The sequence below is a fragment of the Athene noctua genome, chromosome 2 (assembly GCF_965140245.1).
Source record: "Athene noctua chromosome 2, bAthNoc1.hap1.1, whole genome shotgun sequence".
NCBI lineage: Eukaryota > Metazoa > Chordata > Aves > Strigiformes > Strigidae > Athene > Athene noctua.
In genome coordinates, this window is record NC_134038.1 from 125,716,685 (window position 1) to 125,741,031 (window position 24,347).

Consider the following 24,347-nt stretch of genomic DNA (forward strand, 5'->3'; position numbering starts at 1 on the left):
TTGTTTTGTACTTAGTCTTGAGTAAGAGATGGTCTGAAGTGGCCTTATTCCATGAAAAGATCCAAAAAGCATAGTGCCATAGACAACTTGAATAATTCAAGTGCTTCCTTATTACTCAGGGGGGCAATTGCTTTATTGTAGCTTGAGAAAGAGTGCAGCTACCCTACTTTTGCAAGCTCAGCCTCCAGAGAGGAGGCAGCTGGCAGAGACTTACTACTACAGCCTTGAGTCTTTTGAACTTGATTTTTTAATTCCCTTCACAAGCATCCTACTATAGCATGAGTGTACTGCTCTTGAGGGTATGTTCCAGAAAAATCTCAAGTCTAGAATTAGGTAATGGGTGGAGCTGAGCAATATTGAACTGAAGCTGCTGTGGGATTTTACCAAAAAGTTAAATAATGCGTGTTGTGTTGGTGGTTCTGCTGAAATATTTTATTTGATACCATGAACAATTTTTTCTTTGCTTTACACATGTGTTTTTAAAGACTTGCCAATAAATTCCAGGACACTAGGCAAGAATTCTATTGTACACAGCAGTAAATTATAAAAAAGGTAGAAAATGGAAAAAGCTTTGATCTAATCAGTGCATATGCTTGCTGACATGCACACATCAGAATAAACAGGGGCAAGATTTCTCTTCATGCAAAAATTATTACTTTTTTTTAAAGTTATATTTTTGTTTCTGCAGTTTGTGGTGGAACCCTGATGGGATATGCAAGTGGGAACTTCTCTTCTCCTGGTTATGATGGTGTCAAAAATTACACAAGTAACTTGAACTGTGAATGGACCATTGAAAACCCCTCCCACTATAATTCATCCATATATATCTCTTTTGAGGATTTCCACTTGGAACATCACCAGGACTGCCAATATGACTACCTAGAGTTACGAATAGGTTTGTATATTCAGCAGGAGAATAGATTAAGCCTATCAGGATTCTAGTTGTGCAACTGTGTTAGTGTGAAATCTTGTTCATATATATTTGCAGAGAATGATTGTTGTAGGATCTGTACATTTGAGAGAGTGTTCACATGCATGCCTTACATGTTGCCTCCTAGACCAGGAGTGGGATTTCACTGCCAGAGCAATGGATGCATGGATATGGTCACCCTTTCTTTCAGAGGAAAAAATGGAAGACTGGATAGGTACCTTTGGAGGATAAATTGTTTTGGTGGTTGCAATACACACCTGACTCTCTCTTTACAAGGGACAATACAAATTTCACTGTCCCTTGTAAAGAGAGATATCCCTTGAAAGACGGTAGTCAGGGAAGCTGGAGTCATCAAAACAATTTACTTGGTCCGCAGCCCATTCTCTCCCCGCTCCTGAAATATCTCCAGAGACAGCAGGAGTGGAGCAAAGAATGCTTTAATTATTCATAGCCTCTGGGCTGCATACCCACTTTGTACCCCACTTTTGTACTCTATAAGACGATTCTTCAAAAACAAATCCATATCTCCTGTGAGACTGCATCACAAAATACAGACTAAAGCATTTAAAAGGAAAACAAGCACAGGATTAATGCACCAGTAATATCTCTGCATATTTGAGTATCTTTAGCTATCCATAAGAGCAAGCAACTGGAAATGTCATATGAAAGTCACTCAGCTAATGCCAAGTGTAGTATGAAAGCTCCAGCTGTCTTTTTCACTGAGAGGCTGTATCTGTGAGTCCCAGAGAGAGCAGGTTCTAATTTACTAGGAGATTGTTTATGAAAGGGGCGGGGCGGGGAAGTTGAGAGCAGTAATCTCTTACATCCTTATTTGCATTAATTTGAAAGATAGCTCTTGGTTGTATAGTATCAGCTTGTCCTGTGTAGAGCCAAAGCATGCATAGCTGCATAGCCTAACAGTTCCCTCCCACATATGCACTGATGCTGGGAAATAACAGAAAGAGAACTCAGAGAAAGAAATAATAAAATATATCTGGTCCATTACTCATCAGTTCCCACTGCTCTCACTTACTGTGATCCTCAGGCCTCCAGGCAATACAAGAAAAGGAAAGAGGTAAAAATGTAGTTGTCTTTTGCCCTACACAGTTTTGTCATCTAAATAGTAATGTTCATTTTGGCCATACTGATGGATCTTCAGTTTCACAACCAGTCTCATGTCAAATGAATGTCAGCTTTGTATGCTGACAAGTAACATTTAATGGGCGCCGAGATGTAGATAGTGTAGAATATCACTAAAGTCAGACAGGTGCTGTTTGAGACTCTCAACACAGCAGATGTGAACTTGGGGAAGGGTCCAATTCAACAAGAAGTCACCTGAGAGACCCCAAATGAAACAGAGATGTGTAAAATTCTTTTGAGTTACTCATACAACACACTTAATGGTACTGAACGAAAAAAAAAATGCAGAATTGACTTTGATAAATATTTAATCTAAAAAGATAAAGTAAATATTTCAAATTTCTTAGGGTAAGTCCTTATATTAAGTTACAGTATTATCAGGCATGTGCATGTAGTCTGTACATGGTAGTACAGCTGAGCATATAGCTACAGTGAAATACTAACTTCTGGCTTTTGCCATTCCCTTCAGTTTGAACCAAATCTTACAGCACAGTCTTTCTGTTTACATTTTCTGTTTATCAACAGTCTAGATCTCTGGCCAGTTGGCCATTCATGAAAGCAGTGATTGGTGTAAATTTTCACAGTGTAGAGATGGAGTAACCTGGGTCACATCTGTCACATGGTCAATCACCTCGTAAGAAGTGCAAAAAAGAAAAAGTAGACTTCACATTTTAATGCTCAAAATTATTACTATTAAAAAAAACCCCCACCATAATTTATCATGAATGTCTTCTGCTTGTGCAGCTCAGTATCATTTTTTTTAGTGTATGTTAACAAAAGAGGTTTTAGCATTTGTCAGTGTAATTTACATTAATAGAATTTTATTATATGCCACCTTTTATCCCTGTGCTTCAGGGCATTTCAAATAGTGGCCGTGTCATTGTATATGACAGAAAGATTAAGTTACTCAGCCACCTTAGTTGGCATAACTGTGAACGGGCTTTGAAGAGCACCCAAAGTTTCTCCCTCTTGCTCTATTGCCTTCTTTGCAAGAGCAGCCTGCCACTCTGCATGGAGTTAATTGTTGTTTTTCAATGGACACTTTTAAGATCAGCAGCCTGCTGGTTATTAGAGAAGCAAATTTAGGAATGGCATTGCCTGGATGTCATGAGGAATGCTATTAAACTTACTTTCCTTCTTCTGAGAACACAGCAGTGATAAACAGCAACAGTGATACTTCTAACAATGTGATGGATAAGAGCTTACACCAAAATGAGCAAACATTCAGTGTCACAGAAGTGCAATGGCCTGTGTTGTGCCTTCCTTTTAGGTCTCAATGATTTGAGCAAACGCTGGCATTTTTTTGCCATACAGAGAACAGTATATTGAGCTCTCTAGGGCAGAGAGATATTAATACAGCAGTGACAACTTGTTCATGGATGAAGCACATCCCTATATGGTAAAAAACTCAAACTCCTGGTTAACTTTGGGCCATCTCTTCCCACTGTTCTGCCCCAAAATGTCTGCAGTTCTGGGGCACTTTCTGTGTTTTCGGGTCTGATGGGTCATACAAAATGAAAGTGTGATGTTAGGGAGGGGAGAGAAGGAGCCCAAGATATTAAAAGGATCATTAATACAGATTTGGAGAGAACTTCCTCATTGTCAAGATTTAGATCCCAGCAGTGAACTGCAGCACTCTACCTATACCTATTACAAATAAGCAGTTATTAAGTGTGATATGTACTTTTCTCTGTTTTCTTGTCAAAACAAAATTAAATGTATGTTTGCCCTATGTATTCTTTTATGTTACTGTAGCTCTTTCAGGATTGAAAAAGTGTAATTTTTTTTCTTTCTTTATTCAGGGGATGCTGATGGAGAGCTAATAACCAGACTTTGTGGTCAGGCTGCACCATCTGTGCCACTAGTCATAGCTGCCCCCCAGATATGGGTGCACTTTGTAAGTGATGAAAACACAGAAGATAAAGGATTTTTGGCCCATTACACATTTGAAGGTAAATGGTTTGATAGACTGTTGCCCTTGCTGACTGAGGCACTTCTGGGGACTATTGCTATTCATTTGGTGATACTGAGAAGACACACTATGGGATCAACTCTCAAAGAGGTCCTCAAAAGTTACACAGTGCCTGCCACTATTTATATCCAGCTAAAGCAAACATATGCTAGCAATTGAACTTTCAGATTTATTTTCTGCCTCACTGTTCCCATTCTCCAAACCACATTTGAATTTTTGCAATGCAGTGCAACACTCAGAACAGCTGGTTGCTCTTGGGAATAGGGATGTAACAGGTAACACCAGCCAAGTTTGACTTACTTCAAATAGGCCTCCAGAGTGCTAGTGTTGCTGAAATACATTCTGCTGCTTGAACCTTTGCACTCATTTTGAAATCCACTTAAAAACGTATCAGTGCAAATTATACCACTTTGCCATTTACATGCCAGCACAACTATTCTTCCTGTCACAGCTGAATTTAGCCTTGGTGCTTATCTAGACACATCAGCAAGTTTCTGACTTGATTGCATTGGTCCAAGAGTGGCACTGGTTTGCTTAGGAGTCTGAGGTAAATAAATGGAAGATAAGGTGGAAGAGGCAGCTGTAAGTGTCAGCTGGCAAAGGTTTTGCAGAGCTGTTTTAAGTATCAGAATAAATGCAGACTTTCAAGGTCATTGTGTCTGTTTACCCATTATTCAATGAAAAAGATTTTAAAATTTGGATTTTCCCAGATAAATTGTTCCTCCTTACCTATATCAGTCCAACTTAAATGTATCTTAGTACTATTACAAGCTGAATAATCTTCCACTCATTTGATTATAGTATTCAGCTCCTAAAATGTATTGAAATGTTACTTTTTTTCTTCAGCCTGTGGTGGTATACAGTCAGGTGAAAGGGGAGTTATCACAAGTCCTAACTACCCAGAGCCTTACAGCAATCTGAATCACTGCTCCTGGTTGTTGGAAGCCCCTGAAGGTCAAACCATCACTGTGAGTAACACAATGTCATGATTATGTGCACAGCTGGCAGTGTGAGAAGCACCTTCTTAGTCTTGAGGAACAGGTTTGAGACAATTTGGAAAATTAGAAATGTGGAGGAATGAAATATCTCCACATCAGCCTTACCTAAGGAAGAGGGGGAAAAGAATATAACACAACTAAAGTAGGTTGTGCTTTTTGAAAAGCAGAATGATCCCAGTCTAACTTGACCTCAAAACATAGCACTGACTTTTCCTTTAAGCAATGGCTTTCTATGTTTAGGAAACTGATAACTCATGTTATTAGATGTGTGTAGATATTCTCACTATCATGACAATAAACATGAGGCTGAAGTTTTTAATCTCTGCAGAAAAGTTACACGCCACTAGAAAGTTACTTTTGTGTTTTAATGGTTAGTCTGGAAGATAATATGATTGCTGGTTCAAATTACATCAGTGAGATGGTCCTTTTATTTCCCAATAACTATTAACAGGCTGTCTGAGGTGCTGCTTTCGTGAGATGAATTGCTGAGACCAAATTAAGCACCTTTATGACCATGTAGTTCTATACTTCACTTACTGAATTATTTGACTGATCCTTTGGAGAACAGGTCCAATCAGTGACATTTGTAGTCCGGGTCAGAAAAATATCCAAAAAGCAATTTTGTAAAAACACATTGAAGATTTTCATATGTAATGTCTTTCACTAATTTCACTATCATGTTTTCCTTATTTACAACTACAAAGGTATTTCTTAGAAATGCAAACCCATGGTCCTAATTAATCTGCTCCATGATATTCTGACCACTGCCTAGGTACTTCAGGGAGTACGGGATTATAGAACACAAAATTTCTATTTAATCCACAAATTTTGAAGCAGAACTAATCTTGATCAGATGGAACTAGATTTTTTATTTTAAAAGGACTGATTAGCAGCCTCCTAAGTGAAGGCAGACTGAACTTTCCCAGTATAAACTGTCAGTTTCAGTTGCTGGTAAAGTTCTGAACTTAAACCATTTGAGCTAAATTTGTATTTGGTCTTTGCCTCAGGCAGAGTTCTTTTGGAACTGAATATACATAAAAGTTACAGGAAGAAGTGCTATGTATCTGCTAAACTTTTCCACAAAGATCCCGATCCTGGAACTGGTTAAAAAACTTATTGGAAGAGGGCCAGGCAGTCATTAGTATACATCAATATTTCAACATCAACAAATCCAGGAGTCTACTGGGTCAACAATCTGAATCTTTGAACTGGAAATCCCACCCGTGTGCATATCACTCCAAGGACAAACAACATCAGTGTGGGAGGGAGACAGAGTCAGAAGCTGCCTGCCCAGCCCCATCTATTTATGTGATGCTCACAGGAACCAACCATGCAACTGTTTATCTTAGATTTAATGGAAACTAGCATTATTTTTAGCAACTGTTAAGTATTCTGATTGAAAATAATAGGAAGAAAAAAATCCAAGGCTTTCTTTTTTACATAGCTACTTGTATTTGTACGTGCAACTTCAGATTTCATGACCATAAGTCCTGGGAGAAGGAAAGTAGTTCAAGACCTGCACATATTTAAGACCATTTTGAAGCACATACTTAGCTTCAAAACATATGGTTAAGTCCCAATAATGCTAGTTTTGAACCCATGTGTTCCTCTCCCACTTCTATCATATCTTCATGCTAAGTAGCTGCTGTTACTTGTAGTGGCAAGACTCCAAGCTATACTTGCAGGAAAGCATCAAAGTGAAATGAGGGTCGGATTTCTGAGCATACCCGGAAATCATTGTTCTAGGATGGCTACAGAATCTGGCTGGAATTGCTCTAACTCCTTTGTTTGTGTGGCTGGTGTTAGCTCCTGAATGTCACTTTTGTGTGTTGCAGCTTACTTTTACAGCCTTCCATGTTGAAAATCATTCACTTTGTAAGTGGGACTCTGTTACTATCCTGAATGGTGGCTCTCCTGGGTCTCCTATCATAGGAAAGTACTGTGGAAGAACATCCCCTGGAACTATTCGGTCTGGTTCCAGCAAGCTAGTCATCATCTTTAACTCTGATCATTCAATTCAAGGAGGTGGCTTTTATGCAACATGGACAGCAGAATCTCTAGGTAAGAGAAAAAAATACTGATTTTGTCAGGTCTAACATGGCAGTACATTATGCCTATATAGCACTTTTCAACCACAAAATGAGATAGGATTCCTCCTCTTTAATTAAGTTTGCATTAAACATCTTCATTCCTGAGAGAAGCTAGCACTAAAAAAAGTCAAGTATTAAACCAGTGTTATCTGATCTTGCGCAAATAAATGAAATTTGGACTGATTTTGTACTTTTTAAGCCTCCCACTGGCAGTATCTTAATGTCTGTAAATTGATACCATGCACATTATCCTCCCAGCAGTGGTATCTATTGTCAGTGACTGTGAGACATTTTATTTTTTCAAATAACGATTGTTTCACAGTTTCACAAAACTAGAAAGAGGTCAGTTTCAAAACAGAGAGGCAGAAAGAACTTCTCAAATTGCACATGTGACAACAGTCTAAAACTCTTCCATTTTAGTGGAGATGTTAGTACACTTCTAAAGGTGGTACACATGCAGGATTCAGTTGGTACATTTTTTAAAGCTACCTTTTTTTCTGTTGAAAATATCAGCTCTCTGTATTAAAAAGAAAAAAAAAAAAAAAAAGAGGTAGCTCACAATTGCACATTGTCCTTCAGGAGGTGACTTTCAGCAAGTGTAGATGTGCTGACTGGTGGCAGGGTAGAATTCATTGTGCCTTTCTACCTCAGTGCAGAGCTGGCAATGTGTTCCCTAATGTCACCTCCAGCTGCAAACCTTCTGGCTGATGTGATCATCTTTCCATCAGTTAATGATCTAGCAGTATTCACACAGGCAGTTGATGGAGTGTCTTAAACATATCAGTAGTCTGTGCTTGCATGAATATACACTGCACTTAATCAGGTTTTTGACACTGTTCCCTGTTGTCACTGGGATTTCATGTGCAAGGAAGGCCACTCTTCAATATTATAGTAGACTTAGCATACCATGCAATGTGCATAGTCAGTATTGTCCCTGTGAAAGGATATTTCTTTTTTTATATTCCTGGTTTCCATTCCTCACCTTTCTTCTCATTTGTCCACTGAGAATCTCTGGGTTTACATTCTGTATGTGTGAGCAAAACTTGGCCTCTTATCCTTCTAAACACAATTGCCATTTCTAACATAGAAGAATGAAAAATAAAATCTTTCTTTTAAAGCTAATATGTATTTTTTAATTGAGTAAAAAAAGTAGAATGTTATGAACCTTTTTTTTTTTCCTCTTTATTCATCCTTTTACTACATTGTCTCTGAAATAATAATGGGTTGCTAGTACTGTACGCATAGCCCTAGTAAATTGTTCTTGGCATGGTATTTGCAAGTATGTTTCAAATTAACTAAACTTATTATGTATAAGAACACGAGCTGCCACAGACCTATGACCAGCTATTCCCCCTTATAAATGAATCTGTTAACAATTTTTAAAAGCACGTTTTTCATCCCTCTCCATAATCCCACTGAGATCCACAGGGCTGCCTGGGCTGGAGGAGAAGTCACCATTTTGCCCTGGGTAAACGGGTGTAGCTTGAGTAGATTCACATGCGGAACTGCAATATTTGCATGTTGCAGAGTGAGAAAGAAAAGGATTCAGAAGTAGACTGAGTTTTCTTCACCAGGGTGCTTTTCTGAATGGCTGTCAGTCGTGATGTGCATGCAGTGGGGTGCGGGAAGGAAACTGCACAGTGTTGGGAGAAGCTCCTCCTTAATATATTTCTGATCTTACTCTCTCTAAGCAATACTAATTTCTAATTATCTGGAGTACAAAGATGGACCAGAGCAAAAGGGTGGCAAGAAGGAGCTTATGAAGATGAGAAAGTGAAATACAATGAGAGACCTTCTCTAGAGTGTAACTACCTCCCTGCTGCAGGAGTGGGAGAAGGAAAATTCATTAAAAGAGGGGTAAATGGTTTGAATGTGTGTCAGGGTTTTCCTCTCTCATTCTTGTGCCACAGAAGCAAGCAGCCATTCAAAGCTGACACCAACAGGAAATAACTGAACATTTCTCCCACCTGTTGCTATTTTTTCCAGGATGTGGTGGAATCATTCATTCAGATAACGGTATGATTAAGTCTCCTCATTGGCCTCAGAACTTTCCCGTGAACACCAGATGCACATGGACCATAATTACACATGAAAGCAAACACTTGGAGATTAATTTCCACAGTAACTTCCAGATTCCAGATAGCAATGGAAGCTGCCAGAGCAGTTATGTGAAGGTAAAATAATTGTTGGCATTAGATCAGCAGAGCAGTGCTTTAAGAATTCTTGATTCCAGAATCCTGTTTTGCAATTGTCATGGTTAGGATTGTCAAGGCACAAAATTCAGAAAATATAAACTGAAGTCCTTGTACCAATACAGTCAATTTTCTGTATGCCTTGAGAACTGCCTTGTATATATTTTTCATTTTTATTAGTTCATGAGGGTCCACCTCCAGCTGGGATCCATCACCCTACCTGCTGCCCTAAAAATGAGAAATATAAAAAAAGAACATATGACTTCTGAACCAGGAAATAATGAGAAAATACAGTGTAATGAAAAGACCTTTTCAATTACTCCAGTGAATAAAAAAATGGGAATGTGACACTATAAATTTACAGAACTTCTTTATAAGTCTATAAACTGTCCAAGTTGCACTAATCCTTCTGGTTTTAATCTCAAAAAACAAAGATAGCATTCTTATCTTTCATAGGTTGTCAAGAGCCACTTGTTTTCAAAACAATAGAATGGAGTGGACATGCCTTGAATTTTTCAGTGTCATTTTCTTCTCAGGCATTTGGCATATGTTCAGTGGTTTTGTGCTCATTTTCTCCACAGCAGTACAACTCCCACTTGAAATAAAGGGCAAACTTAATTTGACAACATGTAGGAAGACCTGAGCAGCTGTACATCTGATCTATACCTACTAACTTACAAACCACAGTTGCACTTATTTTTGAGGCTGTGAAAAAAAAACCCCAACTATTAGATTGGTGTTTTCATAGCTTGTTCCACTGATTAATATGATGTAATATGTTACAATAAATATCACTAATATGAAAGTCTTAATGCCACCCAGTAAAGGTACTTTAATTTCAAATTTTGGAACTGTCCTAATTACTCGGTCAGAACTATGTCAAATGGATATATTCTCCATAGACAAAAATCTGAAATTTTTGGTGATGTCCACCTCCATTTCTGAATGTCCGGTTTGAGATGTATGAAGGTGTCTGGATATGAAAGAGTGTGGACAGGTGTAAGTATCTTCCATTCATTCCAAGTTGAGAAGCCAAAAGAGAGGAATTCAAAATAGTGACTTTGCAAAATCTTGGCCAGGCCATAGACTGTTTATATTAATCCTTTGAGCATCCATTGCCTCAAACACCTGACCAGATGAATGGGGTCATTCATATGCCTACACTTACAGGCTAACCCTTGGCTAACCCTTTCTAGGATTAGAGCAATCACAAATTCATGTGGTTGTTCTACTTCCACTAGACTTCTTTCAAATACATTATTTTAAAAATCAAATATTATTTGTTTTTAATATATATATATTGTATAAAGTACCAGTAAAAAACCTGTTCAAACACATCGACAAAAAATAAATTTATTATTAGAGCAAATAATTCTTTCTTTTTTCTTAAAGCAGACACTTTAAATCCTTGACAATAAACATCCTCATTCAGGAAATTATTTAAGCACTCAGAAACTTCAAATGTTTATGCCTATGTTTCTTTTTATATGTGTGTTGAAATTCAGTGCTTAAACTGTGAGCCTCAAGTACATGTTTAAGTAATTACCTGAAGAAGGTTCCACTTAAATACCTACCTAAACGTGGATGTGCTTCTTGAATGCATGGTTTAATTGAACTTAAATTGCCTATTGGTACAGCTGAAGTATTTTTTTTTTAATTGTGTATTTTCCTTTATTGCATTTTTTGTGAATTACTTTGTTAACTTTCTACATGATTTCATACTTGTCACTGAACAAGTGTATGCAACATAACAAAAATGGGAACAATTTTTGATCAGAAAGACTAGACATTAAGGATCCAGATCTTCCAGTTTGATTCCTCTCTATTATCCTAGCATGACAGCTTTGGTTTTTATTGATTTATGAATAAGTATTGCATTTAATAATTCTTTGTATACACAGATATTCATATTCATAGGGTGTGTGGAAATGTTAGCACAAAATGGAGGTAGGTAATGATATGTATAAAATGTTTTTCTCTGGTTTCCTGGACCTGATCTATGTTGGCTCTGCTATCAGCAGGGGTTCGAGCAAATGACCTCCAGATGCCCTTCAGAGGTCCCTGGCAACCTAAGTTATTCACTGTGATTCACTCCGTGGAGAAGTCTGACTGCAGAGTGAATGAAGAGTGATTAGCTCCAATTTAGATCTTTAAGATTCAGTGTGAGATTAATCCTACTATAAGTCTGTGGAAAGAACAATTGCATATGCAGTTCCTGGTGGGTTCCCACAAACTACATGGGCTTTGAAAGCACTAAACCATTTCCAATCTGGACTTTCTCAGGTGTGGAGAGGAAATGATGAAGAAGAAGCAGCTTTGTTAACCACAGGATGTGGAAGTTCAGCTCCTGATCCTGTTGTTGCTCCAAACAATGTGATAACTACAGTATTTCAGTCTCAGGATGCTCCCGGGCCAGGTTTCTCTGCATCTTTCATAAGCAGTAAGTAATATTAAAGCCAGATGGCTGCTCTATTAGTCCACTTTGGATTAGTCTGATCTGTGTGTAGGAATTCAGACCTCAGTCCAACAAGGCATTGAAGCCTCTGCCCAGCTTTTGAAAACTAGAGTTCCCTTACTGAACGCAATGGACCTGCTATGTGCTCCAGTGTTGGACTTGACAAAGGTCCTCCATGCAGCTATAACTTTGTAGTTATTCTTAGCTACCTTTGCCTTTTCAGTGTGCTGAAAAGAAATGAATGGGCTTTAAATTTTAAGAATGTGTTTCTCTGTAGTTAAACTACTTGGAAGCTAAAGCTATAATCTTCTTAAAAAGGAAAAAGGATCTGCTCTTCCTTTAGAATTTTTATCTCTGTTCTTCTTTTCAAGGCATATGCTTAAACTGTGGTAATTTCTCCTATGTATGATTTAGCTCATGCCCTTCACATAAACTGCTCTCAGGAGAATAAATGACTCCTCACCACCTGCTCTGGCCTTTGCTTTGCTTTGTTTTGCTTTGTTGTATTTGTATTTCATGTAGCTCAAGTGGCATTTCTTGGGTGGGCCTCTCCATTTCTTTAACCATGGCATGTGCTTTGTGATGGTCAAACCAACCAGAAGTGTATAAGGTAGTTCTCAATTGCTATAGGTTGTTTGGTTTTTTTGTAGGATGCTGCCAAAGGAAACCACTTTCCCTTCACTGGGTTCAGATTAAAAGTGAAAAATTAAGTGCTTAGAGACACTATTGAAGGATACAGAATTCTGAACTGAAACTGCTTTTGTTTTTATGTCTCCCCTAATGATGTTATTAACAACTAACAACCTCTTAGTGGAGACAATCACAGGCTTCATATACCAGTTGCTAATCTTACATCAGCATTTCACTGTGCACTGCACTCTTTTAAAACTGTAGCTTAAAATAAAAAGAAACCCTAAGGCCATGCAAGTCATTAGGATCAGAAGGAACTCCATGAAAATGAAGTTATGAGTACTTGAGAAGTTCAGGGTGACAAACCTTTCCTGCCTCTGCATATAGCAAAGCAACCCAGAGATGGCCCTGCAGACTGCATCCTCCTGGCTGTCAGGCATGAAGCAAGAATGGTACCACTTGGGCTAACATAGGCATTTTCAAATGAGGCTATACTGCTGATGTGCCCCAATAACCCCCCATCCAATTCAGCTACATTTGTATGTACAAATTTTGAAGGTGCAGGATTTTGAAAAGCGCAGGCTCCAAACCTGTAAGAACAGCAGTGCTGTGTCCTTCTGGACAGTGGGTCTATGGCCTGGTCTTATCCAAGACACTCCAAGATACTATGTGAGGCTGCAGGCAGGAAGGCCCTGTGTTTCCCCAAAATACTGTTCTGTGTGTGTGTGTAAAACTACTTCTGCCATCACGATATATACTATTCTCCGTTTTTCTGACCAGCCTCTTAAGGAGAGATGAGGTCCTTGTGTACATTATTGGTTTTCTCACTGTGAAATTAGAATGATGTTATCACCTGGATTATAACTGTGTCTTTCTTATTTATGTTTGTAGGATGCGGAGTAAATTTCACCAGCCCTGCAGGTCGTATCATCTCTCCTAACTACCCTAGTCAGTATGATAACAACCTGAACTGCAGTTATATCATAGATCAGGGACCACAGACACTGGTGGTCCTAGAGTTCGAGAGTTTCCACTTGGAAGGTAACTGGTTCTTCATAATTTCAATATGTGCTATGAAGTGTAACTTTGTACTTGAAAACATAAAAGCCTTCTATCATCGCAAATCGTTGATGGTTTAATTTGTTGGTCCATTCTGAAAATCATTTACAGACAGACATTTAGAGAGATAGTTTCCAAGGCTCAGTTTTCTGTCACTGAAGGCTTCCAGAAAAGTGAAGGTAGATCTCACCTACTGAATATACTGCAGCAATGAAGTTGGGAATTTGCCAAGTGGATGGAATATAAGAATAACTGTGGCCAATTTGGGTCTTTGTTCCTGACTTTTTTTTGGACATTGAGTCCTCTAATCTTTTTGATCTTAGGCCGGCTGTTTTGCTTTTCAGTGCTTCTGCTTCCTTAACTGATAAAATGGATATAAATATACTCGGATGTTTTACAAGGATTTACAAACATAAATGTGAAACTAAGTGAAAGACTACAGTAACTGAAAATGTGTAAAAGTTGTTATCATGTATATACCCATGAACAAAAGTCACTCTCGAGATTTTCAAACTTGGCAACATTTAGCCAAGAAATGATAGGTGTAATAATATCCTGGTCTCATTGGTGTGAATGATAAAACTTTCCCTACTTTGATAGGATCAAATTTTTATGGGTGGAGATGTCATGATAACACAGAAGAATCAGTATGTCCAAACTACTTGGCTGGCATCTCATATTTTGAGGCCATATTAATTTGGTTCCCTTGAGGTCACCTAGACAAATTTTTGAGGAATTTCTTACTAAACTGGGGTGTGTAATTTGAATTTTTCTTCAGACCAAACAATAAAGTCAGAAAATAGGCTTCTTTTATTTTCTTCTTAAGTTTTCAAACTGTTTTGAATTCAGAAGTATTCTGGTCCAAACTTAATTTAGATCTGAGACAAAGATTTGATTTGACTGTGATTTTATCTGAAACATTTTTTTTCATCCCCTAATACAAACTGCTGCTTTAAGAATTATTCTTTTTAAATGAAATGTACATTAGGCTGAATCAGATGATGCCAATTTTGACACCTCTATGAGTACATTACTGATCTGTATTCTGTCTGTTTATTCATTAAATTGATTCAAGCTTTTGTTATCAAAAAGCTTAAAGCAAAGAGGTGATAGAGACATAATAATAAGCATTGACCTAAATAAATACTAAAAATATTCTACTTCTTGCAGGGCAATTTGCTCCTTTATTGTTATAGGCTTCCTTAGGCTACACAAACCAGAAGTCTTTAGTCCCATAAAAAAAAAAAGAACTTTGGATACAAGCTAAAGGACATCGGGTTGTATTATAAAAGAAGTATGACACTCTCTAGTAGTTGATTATTAATATTTGTCACAAAATCTTAAAATACAACACTGTAGCAAAGAGCAATTGTCTAGGATTAAATTGGAAAGGAAATTGAAACCACCATCTTGCAAACTATCATGCAGAAGTGAAATCTTATTCAGCAATCCCACTGAATATGTTTAGCACATGTGCCTAAGGGTTTCCAGCATGAACTCCCTTAGTTCTTTTGCAGAGGCAGGACAGTGTTTGGCAGCATCTGTTAAAAACATTTCTAGGTATTCCATATGCAAGGAAGCATTGCACCTGCTTAGATTGTTGCTGAGTGTGGCCTTTAAAATTTTAACGACTATTAAATTTTTATACTAGTACAGATATTCTGAATTGGGTTTCTAAAGTTTAGATATATGTCCAGTTAACATAATTTACTACCTATTTGACCTCTCAAAAGAAATCCAATTGTTTTTTTCATGGTTGTTTTGTAATGAAATGAAGTATTTAAAATAATGCCTGTAAGGCATACATCTCATTGACTTTATCTGGTTGAGATATCTTTTCCAGAAAATTAGAAGGCAGAAGGTAATTGGCTATAGTGCAGTGACACATGGATACAAAATTGAATGACTTCATGAGTTAGTCACAGATCTCTTCTGTAGAGTAGTTATGTTTTCAATTACAATGAGACGCCTGTTCTGATTATAAAGAACTACTCCAAATGAGGCAGTTAACCCACAGTGGTGATAAAATATCAGTATCTGGAACCAAATGAACATGACATGCATGTACTAAATGTTAAATATGTATTATACACTAAATATAGCAAGTAACAGAGCAAGAGAGAACAGGAGGAAACTGCTTTTGTTGATTTTGTGATCAAAATTTAATATAAATTGGCTGCTTCTTGGTCACTAGAATTTTTTTTTATTTGACTTTGAGCCCCTGAAAATAGACATCTAATTTAGATAATCATCTAAATTTATCTTCTATAGCGAAGTGAAAAAGTGCTTTAAATTCAAACCCAAATGTGTTGTACAGTTGGAATGCATTGCCTTCTGAAGGCCCCCCTCTCTCTTTACCCATTGACTATTACAGGAAGCCAGACAATAGCTTACACAAGATATTTAAGATCTAGGCAGCAAAACATAGGCAAGATTAACCCTACGAATGGAGTTTGGCTTAGTCTCTGATTTCCTTGCAGCCTCAAGAATGTGTCTTCCTGTGCAAAACTAAATATGGTTACAGAACCTTTCTGATTTGCCTGTTTCAGGAAGTTGCATAGGTTGCCACTTTCTTCTTGTAGCACCACCTGCATTGTTGTGTTTGGTTATTTTATTTAAAAAAAAACAAATGGGGGTGAGTTTGTTTTCTCAGCCCCACTTCTGCAACAGTGATAAATGTCAGTTTCCATTTGTCCTTCCTGCTTGGATCAAAGGTCTACACAAATCTTAACATACTAGAATTAGTAAAAACCCCTTATCTTAGTAGACTTACTAACTAAGAAATAATTAACCACATCCATCTTTTGTTCGTAAGCTTTATTCAAATGAATGTCCCTACAAATATACCTCTAGGGCAGATACCTCTTCAGCTATCCAGTAAAGTCTGAGTACTCTTCAGGTATAACATCCAATAAAGGCTGAGTTCCAAATCATGGAAAATTAGGGGAAATGGATGTAGGCCTCCTGCAATATCTGCTTTTAGAATTCTGTAGTGTTTATACTCTATGTATACAAAACAACTGCATTGTGTTGATACAATGCTGACCTGAAAAATGGGGTAATAACTTGTTTATTTCTTTTTTTTTTTTTTTTTTTTTTTTTTTTAAACATGCAACTGTAATTTTGCAATCTGGATAGGGTCACAGCTTTGTTTTGAAGTCTTCTCTATCTGCTTTCTCAGTTGTTACTAGGCAATTCAGAAAACAGACAAGTTTTGCAATAAATTATTTTGAAAGAGGATTCCTTGCTTTCAAAATAGTATCTTGGGCTACGGAGCTGGTTAATATAATGCACAGGAATATATATCTGTGCAATATTTTTCTACAATATTTCTACATAATTACTAATTGTATTACCATTTATACCAGAAGCTACAGTTGTGTACTAGAAGCTACAGCTGTGAACCAAAACCTTATTATTTTAAGTTTTTCAAACTTTAAACAAAAAGACAGGTTCTGCCTCAATAGAAAATGAAGCAATCTATGGCTACAGACAGAGAGATGGAAGAAGAACATTGTTATTACTGATCAGATAGTTAGGAGCTCAAATTTGGTCAAAGTTTTTGTGCAGGCATCATATCAAATAAATGATTTTATGGAGAATAATGAGACTGGACAGAAATTCCTGCTAAATGGAAAGGAGACAACACAAAGGCGTATTTCAAAATGTAATGTAAGGACAACCGAAACTCATCATGTGAACTTTGGAGGCAGGAGTCAATGTATCAGTGCTGAGCACTGCTAAGAGATGATAGAGTGCAGATAGATAACAAAAAGCCTTGAAAGCAAATACATGCAGCAATTCAAAGAAAGAGGGATATATTCATAATGTCAGGCCAAATAATTGATGTCTCCAGCAATGTTTGGAAGAAATATTGTCAAGGCTAGAGGAATGAATGGTACAGTATCCACACTGGAAAAATCACTAGGAAAAATTTCTAGGGTGAGTGTCATAGCTATGTAGAAAGATAGGAAAGAGTTTATCGTGATGATAGTAACTGGAAACACTTGACAATATTTACATCTATCCTGGTTGTGAAGACATAGAGAGATCCAAATCATAGACATGGACCTAATGAGGGCAGGCAAAATGATGTCTGTAAAGAAAGAAGATGCAAGGGGGAGGGGGAAAAAAGCTCTCTTATTGAATGGTTTTGTTGAGAGGCAGAAATAAGATTTTAGTCTGAACAGAAAGAGGCCTGGTGGAGGGAAGTAAATTTATGAGGTCATCAGCATAGAGATAGTAGTTGCATCTGTCCTTGCAAATGAGATTATACAGAGCTAATGTGGAGATAAAGAGAGAAAGACAGGAGAGGAGATGTCTCACTGAATCCTCATGGATGAATCAGAAGAGAGAATACAGTAATACCAGAAGGATGAGCAAAAGCTCTTAGTAGACAAGGTTTTATGAAGAAAACCAGTGCTAGCTATGTGGAAAGTGCCTGTCAGCTTGAAGAGGATGTGGGTCTGACAGCTGTCTAAGAAGAGATCTCTGGAGACTTGTGAAAGCTGTTTCATTGTAGTGCAAGGGACAGAAATTGGTCTAGAAAAGATCTAAGATGATAGAATTAGAGAAAATAAAACACAGAGAAGAATCGCTGATGATGTGTTGAGTATGTGTAGAGGCTGGAAGTATGACATGAGATAGAATAGAGGAATCTGAGGCTAGGGATTATTTACAGAATGCATTTAGTATGGTGAGAAATTAAGGAAGAGTGTAAACAAGGTAATGAGTTACAGGATAGAGATCAAACAATCACCAGTCCTGCCAGGACTCATGGGTCATAAATTATATTGGCCCAAACAATGAGGATTCAAAACTAGAATTTAAGCCTTTTGCTCACAATGCTACATCAACCATCTTATTCTTTTTACTGCAGCCATTTGAAACAACTTGTGATAAGTATTGTGGACCTTTGCTTTGCTAAGAAATCTGTTTTACTTCATGCCTTTCTCCAAAGTCTTTTCAGAAAAGGACTTGAGTTGTTTTCTCACTTTTTTCCATTCTGAAATTGCACTTGTCTTCATTTGTTTTGGTTTGTTTTTGTTTTTTTTTTTTTTTTCATGTCTTTGTATTTTAAAATTGATTCTGTTTTTTAATTGTATCACATTATCATATTCTCATAATAGGGTAGGACATGAAGAATTTTTGAATTAATTATTTTATTAACAGTGTAATCAGCATTCTGGCATGGCTGGTTGTTTTCAGCTTAGTTACTCTTATTAGAGTCAGACAAGCACCATATTTCCCTATTGGCATAATTGTAAAGCCTGTTAGAATACATTGCCTTCATTGAGAGAGAAGGAATTTTTAATTTAAACTCCAGAGGATCTTAAATATATCTGACTGCTGGGATCACTCTACTGTTCTTGTGAAACAAAATTATCACTCCATTCCTATTTGTCATCCTGTTCAGTACAATCATCCTGTTTCCTAGAACACTAGGAAGCAGCTTATTTTGACTGGACAATCTTCAGGAATCACTCCGCTGCAACAGCAGGCTCAGCATCTGTCCTGTTAAATTTAGATAATTCCCTATTAATCCTTTGCAGTTTAAGTACCTGCCCCATTGTTGCTAACAGATTGCTAAACATGGTAACTTAACTTTAATAAACAATGAAGAAAAAGACAAACATCAGGTTGTTCTATAATCATAACAGCTAACAAAGCTCATTTTTCAGTAGATGTGTGCTGTGTTTTTCTCTGCCAGCATTAATCCAGCTTTCTTGCATAACTCATGTGGCTCCCTTCTTGCTCCCACATGATACCAAATGTCTCTAGTTCCCACCATACATCCCTTGGTGGTACCACCAACTTCTCCCCATGCCTGTGACCCCCAGCTGGGCAGGGAGGTGGTGACATGGCTCTGAGCTCCCAGGGTGCTGGTGGCTGGTGCTGGGCAGGTCTCTGCCTGAACTCACAGCCCTTACACTGAAAGCACAGATTGTCCTTTGGGGACATTCTAACTGAGCTACTGACTGACCTTCATGAAACTTATATGAACATTTGAGACCTCTTGCCTCAGCCAAATCTGGTTGCAAATGGTGATGTGGCTAGAAAGTCAGGAAGGTAGGGCAGGGAGTCAGAGAGGGTGGCTCGTTCCTCCAGAAACCTAACTGCAAATGAGAAACTAAAAAACAATGGGGAAAAATAGTAGAAGGCTGCATCCCCCATTTCTGTGTTTCTTAGGGCTTCTGAATGGTCAGCTTTTCATTCACCCTAATAGCTGCACCCATTTTCCCCTAAAGCAGATTGCTCTTGCAAATCATTGGATTTTTTTCCTATTGCTCAGTCATCTCCAAATCTCTGCTGATTGCCACAGTTACAGCATTTCACTGGCACACTGCAAGATTAAATTTTACATTTTTTTGTCTTCTGAGTCAGGCTGAAGAATCTGGGTTTAGGTACTGCAAAGTTTGAGAGAATTCGGAGAGAAAGAAGTCAGCTCTGAAACATGTTAGTGTATGAGCTATTTTTTAATTTTCCCATATTCTCATTCTTAATGATTTAAAATTCCCTGCACTGAGTGCTGACTTCTACATTAGGGGAAAGAAATACCAAATAGTTGGTTGCCTGTAACAAAAGATGCATTGCTTTGATCTGCAGAGGCTATCCATGCTTTTGTTAGGTTCTCTCATGTCCTCATAGATGGTGTTTGCTCAGCTACGAAATCCCATGTACTCAAAGGGCCTGGAGCCTTTTCCAGATGATAGGATGAGTTGAATGAGACCAGTCTGATCTCTATATACAAGGTCACTTTGCCTTTTTCTGCCTCAGTTTTTCTGCATGTTAAAGATTTACATTTGTTTCGTCAGCAAGCAAATGAGATCATAAGATCCTAGAATGGAAAGTAATATAAAATTTAATTCTTATCCTGTATGAAGTCTGTGTACTTGCAGCTCAGTAAATCACATGGCAAATATGTTGCTAACATTTCTGCATTATATGTCCATGCAGCCCCAGCACTCTTGAGCAGAATTTGTCTTTACGATGGAGTAAGCATCTTCAGTGGAACAAGGGTTACCCCACATCCTCTCATCACACTCTGTGGTAATGAGCTCCCTGCCCCAGTCACCGTCTTTGGACCTATGCTGCTCAACTTCTACACCGACTCCCACATTGTAGGCTTTGGATTCCAGGCAAGATACAGAGCAATTGGTGAGTAGCCACTGTCCTGTGTTTTAGGTGGTGACAATATTCCAGCTGGATTACATCTCATTGTAGGAAATGTTGTACCTCATGTTGGGAATACCTTAGATGAATGTAGGTGGTTCATATTCCCTCTGCACTTGCCCAAAAAAGCTCTCAGGACCAGGACATGAGACTGTTCGGTGCATGTTTTCACTGGCTGATGTGTTATCTCACAGTTCTTATTTCAAGGCACTAAAAGGGACCAAATCAGAAACTGAAACACTTTTCCTTTGCTGTAGAAAAGAAATGCAACCCATTTGGCAGGGTTTTTTGTTTGGCTTGGATTTGGTTTTTGTTGGGTTTTTTTTCAATAATGTTTAAGGTAAGCATCACCAGTTTATTTAACTGAGTTTTCATTTAAAAGATTTTATCACAAACAGGAGAATGGTCTGACTCTCAGTTATACTGAAACTACATTACACGACATGGGAACCAGAACAGGATCTTTAAATGGATCCAGCTATATGCCTCTATTTGATGTACCTCTTGCCAGGTATTAATGTAAATAAAAATTGGGATCTAGATATACTTTTATTTTTTAATTAATATTTTCACCAAAACTTTTTGTCATTCACATGAGATATCTTTTGTTTTATAGAGGAAATATGTATTAGAAAAAGGTTTCCAACTGAGTTTAGAATCTACATCTATACAAACTTAAATATCCAAAAAGATTAATTTTATTTTCAAACCCAATTTTAATATTTTCTAGGTTTAACTTGTAGAGACGGTGCTTTGATTTTTGAAAGCTATTTCATTTTCTAACTGCAGAGAAGAGCGAGAGTTCTTAACTTTGGTATTTCCCTTAATGCATTCCTCATGTTAAAGCCACAGCAAAAAGCATAAGGCTAAATTCTTTATATAAAATGAATGGCCTGATACAGATAAGGCAGAGGGAACGGCACTGAGGAATGACAATGTGCAGTTAGTTACTCATGGAAAAGACCTTCATAACTCACTCAAGTCAGTTGCTGCTATATGACTTGTGACTTCTGACATTTGAGAAAGATGACTGCAGCCTTATTAGCTTGTTGCTGTATACAAAGCAGATTCTAGCAATTAACATTCCTCTTCCCTCTAGTTGTATTGTTTGCTGGGAAGAAAAAAAAAAAAAAAAAAAAAAAGGCTTCCCCCTCCTAGTGTAGAATAATGCTCATTCTTTATCCTCCTGGCTCCTGTCCTTTATCTGCCAGTACTCCAGGCCATCAGCTGAGGAGCCAGGGGCTCTATATGCAGCAGCACCCTGTATGGGACTGCCTTTGTTAAGGTAGTGGCCTGGGCAGTGGCATATCCTTTAAAACATGACAAGCTGTGTGTGGCTTTGAGCTATTTATCAACAGGACGCAGGGAAATGTTTTTTGCCAAGTTAAGATTATAAAATAAAGGCTGAAGCTAACAATGAAGATTAGAGTTGGCTTTATAATCGTTTTTGTTCCCTCAAGCACTGAAGCTGGGAACACACATTAGCTACATCCTGGCCTCATCAGCATCCATGGTGTGAAACCCTGAGAAGGCAAGCAGTGCCTTTAGTTCGCAGCTGCAGAATTTAACTTGCTCCTCAGCCAGAAAACAAGTATGCAGTCCTCCAACTCAGCCATCCCCCACTGCTGGCAAGTCCCAGCACTATGTGAGGTGGGGAACAGTCCCCAGGTTAGTGATACCTGGAGACTCCTCTCTGCCTTTTCGCACAGCACAAATGCTATAGTAGCGCCCTAGCCCTGCTGGGAGGTGGAGAGATGATGAGGCTCTACATATAGTTATTCCAGAAAAGTCAGTGGCGAGGCTATGCGTGCAATTTTGGCTGCTTTTGTGTCAGTGCCAAACTTTCAAAGGCTTCCATGGGGCAAGGGTTTGGGCGAGGGAATGTCCACGTATCAGCCAGGTTCCTCTTGGCAAGCTAGAATGGGCGCAGAGCTACTCCAGATACACCTCACTCACACTGCTGCATGGGGCAGGCACCCCATTCCACTGCTCCCTGGTCCCACTGCAGCACATTCACAATCAGGCTCATTCTTCTACCGCACAAACACAGAGCCATTGTCGCTTGTTATGGACTAGTAACAGCCTGTTACTTTTATAATGACTAGTCTTCCACTTCAGAGCACAACCTGATAGACATCTCCACATTTAACAGTTCTAGGCATGACAGCAAAGACTGCTCCTAATTTATTCAAGGTCTTTTCTTTTCTTATGGCTAAACTCCTGCAAGAAATATTAGAATTAGGACCAAACTAGTAGTCAGATTCTAATCACTCTTTTTTCTGTTTCCCCTACAGTTTGTGGTGGCATTTTCAATAGCTCTGTTGGTGTGATCAGCAGTCCGGCCCATTCAGTTCTTGATTATCTCAACAACATGAACTGCTCATACTACATCACAGTTGGAAACGGCAAAGTAGTGGCCCTCAAGTATGTAATCCAAGTTCAGCTTGTCATCGAGGGGACAGGGAGGTCTCTGATTCCAATTAAAGACAGTAATTATTGACAATTTTATCTCTGTCTTTCCTTTCCCAAGGGGAAAACTGAACTAAAGTGAGAAATGGCTATTGAAGCCACCTTTATCAACCTTAGGCTCCCTTACATCTTTCTCTGTAATTTGTTATGTGCAAAATACCACTACAATTTTAACTTCCCACTTTGGTTACCAAGAGAACTAAGAAATAGTAAAAATGTAGCTCATGCTTTTAGTTAAATGCTGTCAGCCTTTGTGGAGTTAATGAGACTCCTGTGAGTTGATACAAGAAAAAACATGATTATTTTAGAAGGCTGGTACTCACTTTACAGCCCAAGTAATAATGCCCACTCAGAAAGAGTATACTTCTGAGTGTGTGCTGTCTTGCCTAAAAGAGGGTTATGGCTGCCACAAAATCTTGCCACTGGGAAATTAAAAGATTAATACATTCTTCTGTCATATATATGCTGATTGTGAATTAAGAGAGCATTTCCCAAATAAGTGGAAGACCCAGCTGGTCTGCACTTTTGAGTCTGCATTTTATATGCCACTCACATGCCCAAGGAAATTGCAGGCTGAGCAATTTGCAGAAGTGAAAGAGGGTATGTTTGCACAGGGGAGATCTGCTGCTTCACAGAATGCTGAGGTATACTGACAGCTTGCCTTGCAAGTGGCCCAGTAGGTGAGGATCACTATTTCTTTGAGGCTGGTTGTCTGGAGTGTTTTGCCATGCAGTTAATAGTTACTCTTTCTTGTTCCTTAAGAGAAATGTTTTGTGGTATCTGTCTGAGTATGACTTTGGCTATTGCTATTACTTTGACCTTTCCTCAAGCATTAAAAACACAGATAACACAGGAATAGAAATGAAAATGTGATACCTAAAGATCCAAGTGTATTTTATTTACAGATTCAACAGCTTCCAGCTTGAAATATCTCCCTCCTGCTACAAAGATTATGTGGCTGTATATGACGGCTCAGACACCTATGCTCCTCTTCTTGGTAAATTCTGTGGCTCAGAACTGCCTCCAAATATTAAGAGCTCCAGTCATAACTTGTTCCTGGTGTTTAACACTGACTTCTTTGGAGCAGACAGGGGATGGAAAGCATCTTTCAGGGAGACCTTAGGTAAGACTATTATCAGACTTGTAGCCCCAAGAATCTGCTGGTTTGGATGGGTGGTTATGGTCTCACTCACTAGGGGTGCTGAAAGCAGAAAAATATTTCTGATTCTGTCCAATTG

The 24,347-nt window shown here is 38.3% G+C and overlaps 1 protein-coding gene across 1 annotated transcript in view; it reads left to right on the plus strand.

Annotated features, from left to right (window-relative positions):
• The window catches only part of CUBN (cubilin), a 149,698-nt gene that overhangs the window by 107,793 nt on the left and 17,558 nt on the right, over window positions 1-24,347 (plus strand). Inside the window, exons 50-59 of the mRNA XM_074897979.1 lie at window positions 689-895; window positions 3,874-4,023; window positions 4,890-5,011; window positions 6,877-7,102; window positions 9,118-9,305; window positions 11,607-11,763; window positions 13,300-13,449; window positions 20,425-20,625; window positions 22,935-23,064; window positions 24,015-24,232. Coding sequence (XP_074754080.1) covers window positions 689-895; window positions 3,874-4,023; window positions 4,890-5,011; window positions 6,877-7,102; window positions 9,118-9,305; window positions 11,607-11,763; window positions 13,300-13,449; window positions 20,425-20,625; window positions 22,935-23,064; window positions 24,015-24,232 — 1,749 coding nt within the window. The remainder of the gene's footprint in view (window positions 1-688; window positions 896-3,873; window positions 4,024-4,889; window positions 5,012-6,876; window positions 7,103-9,117; window positions 9,306-11,606; window positions 11,764-13,299; window positions 13,450-20,424; window positions 20,626-22,934; window positions 23,065-24,014; window positions 24,233-24,347) is intronic.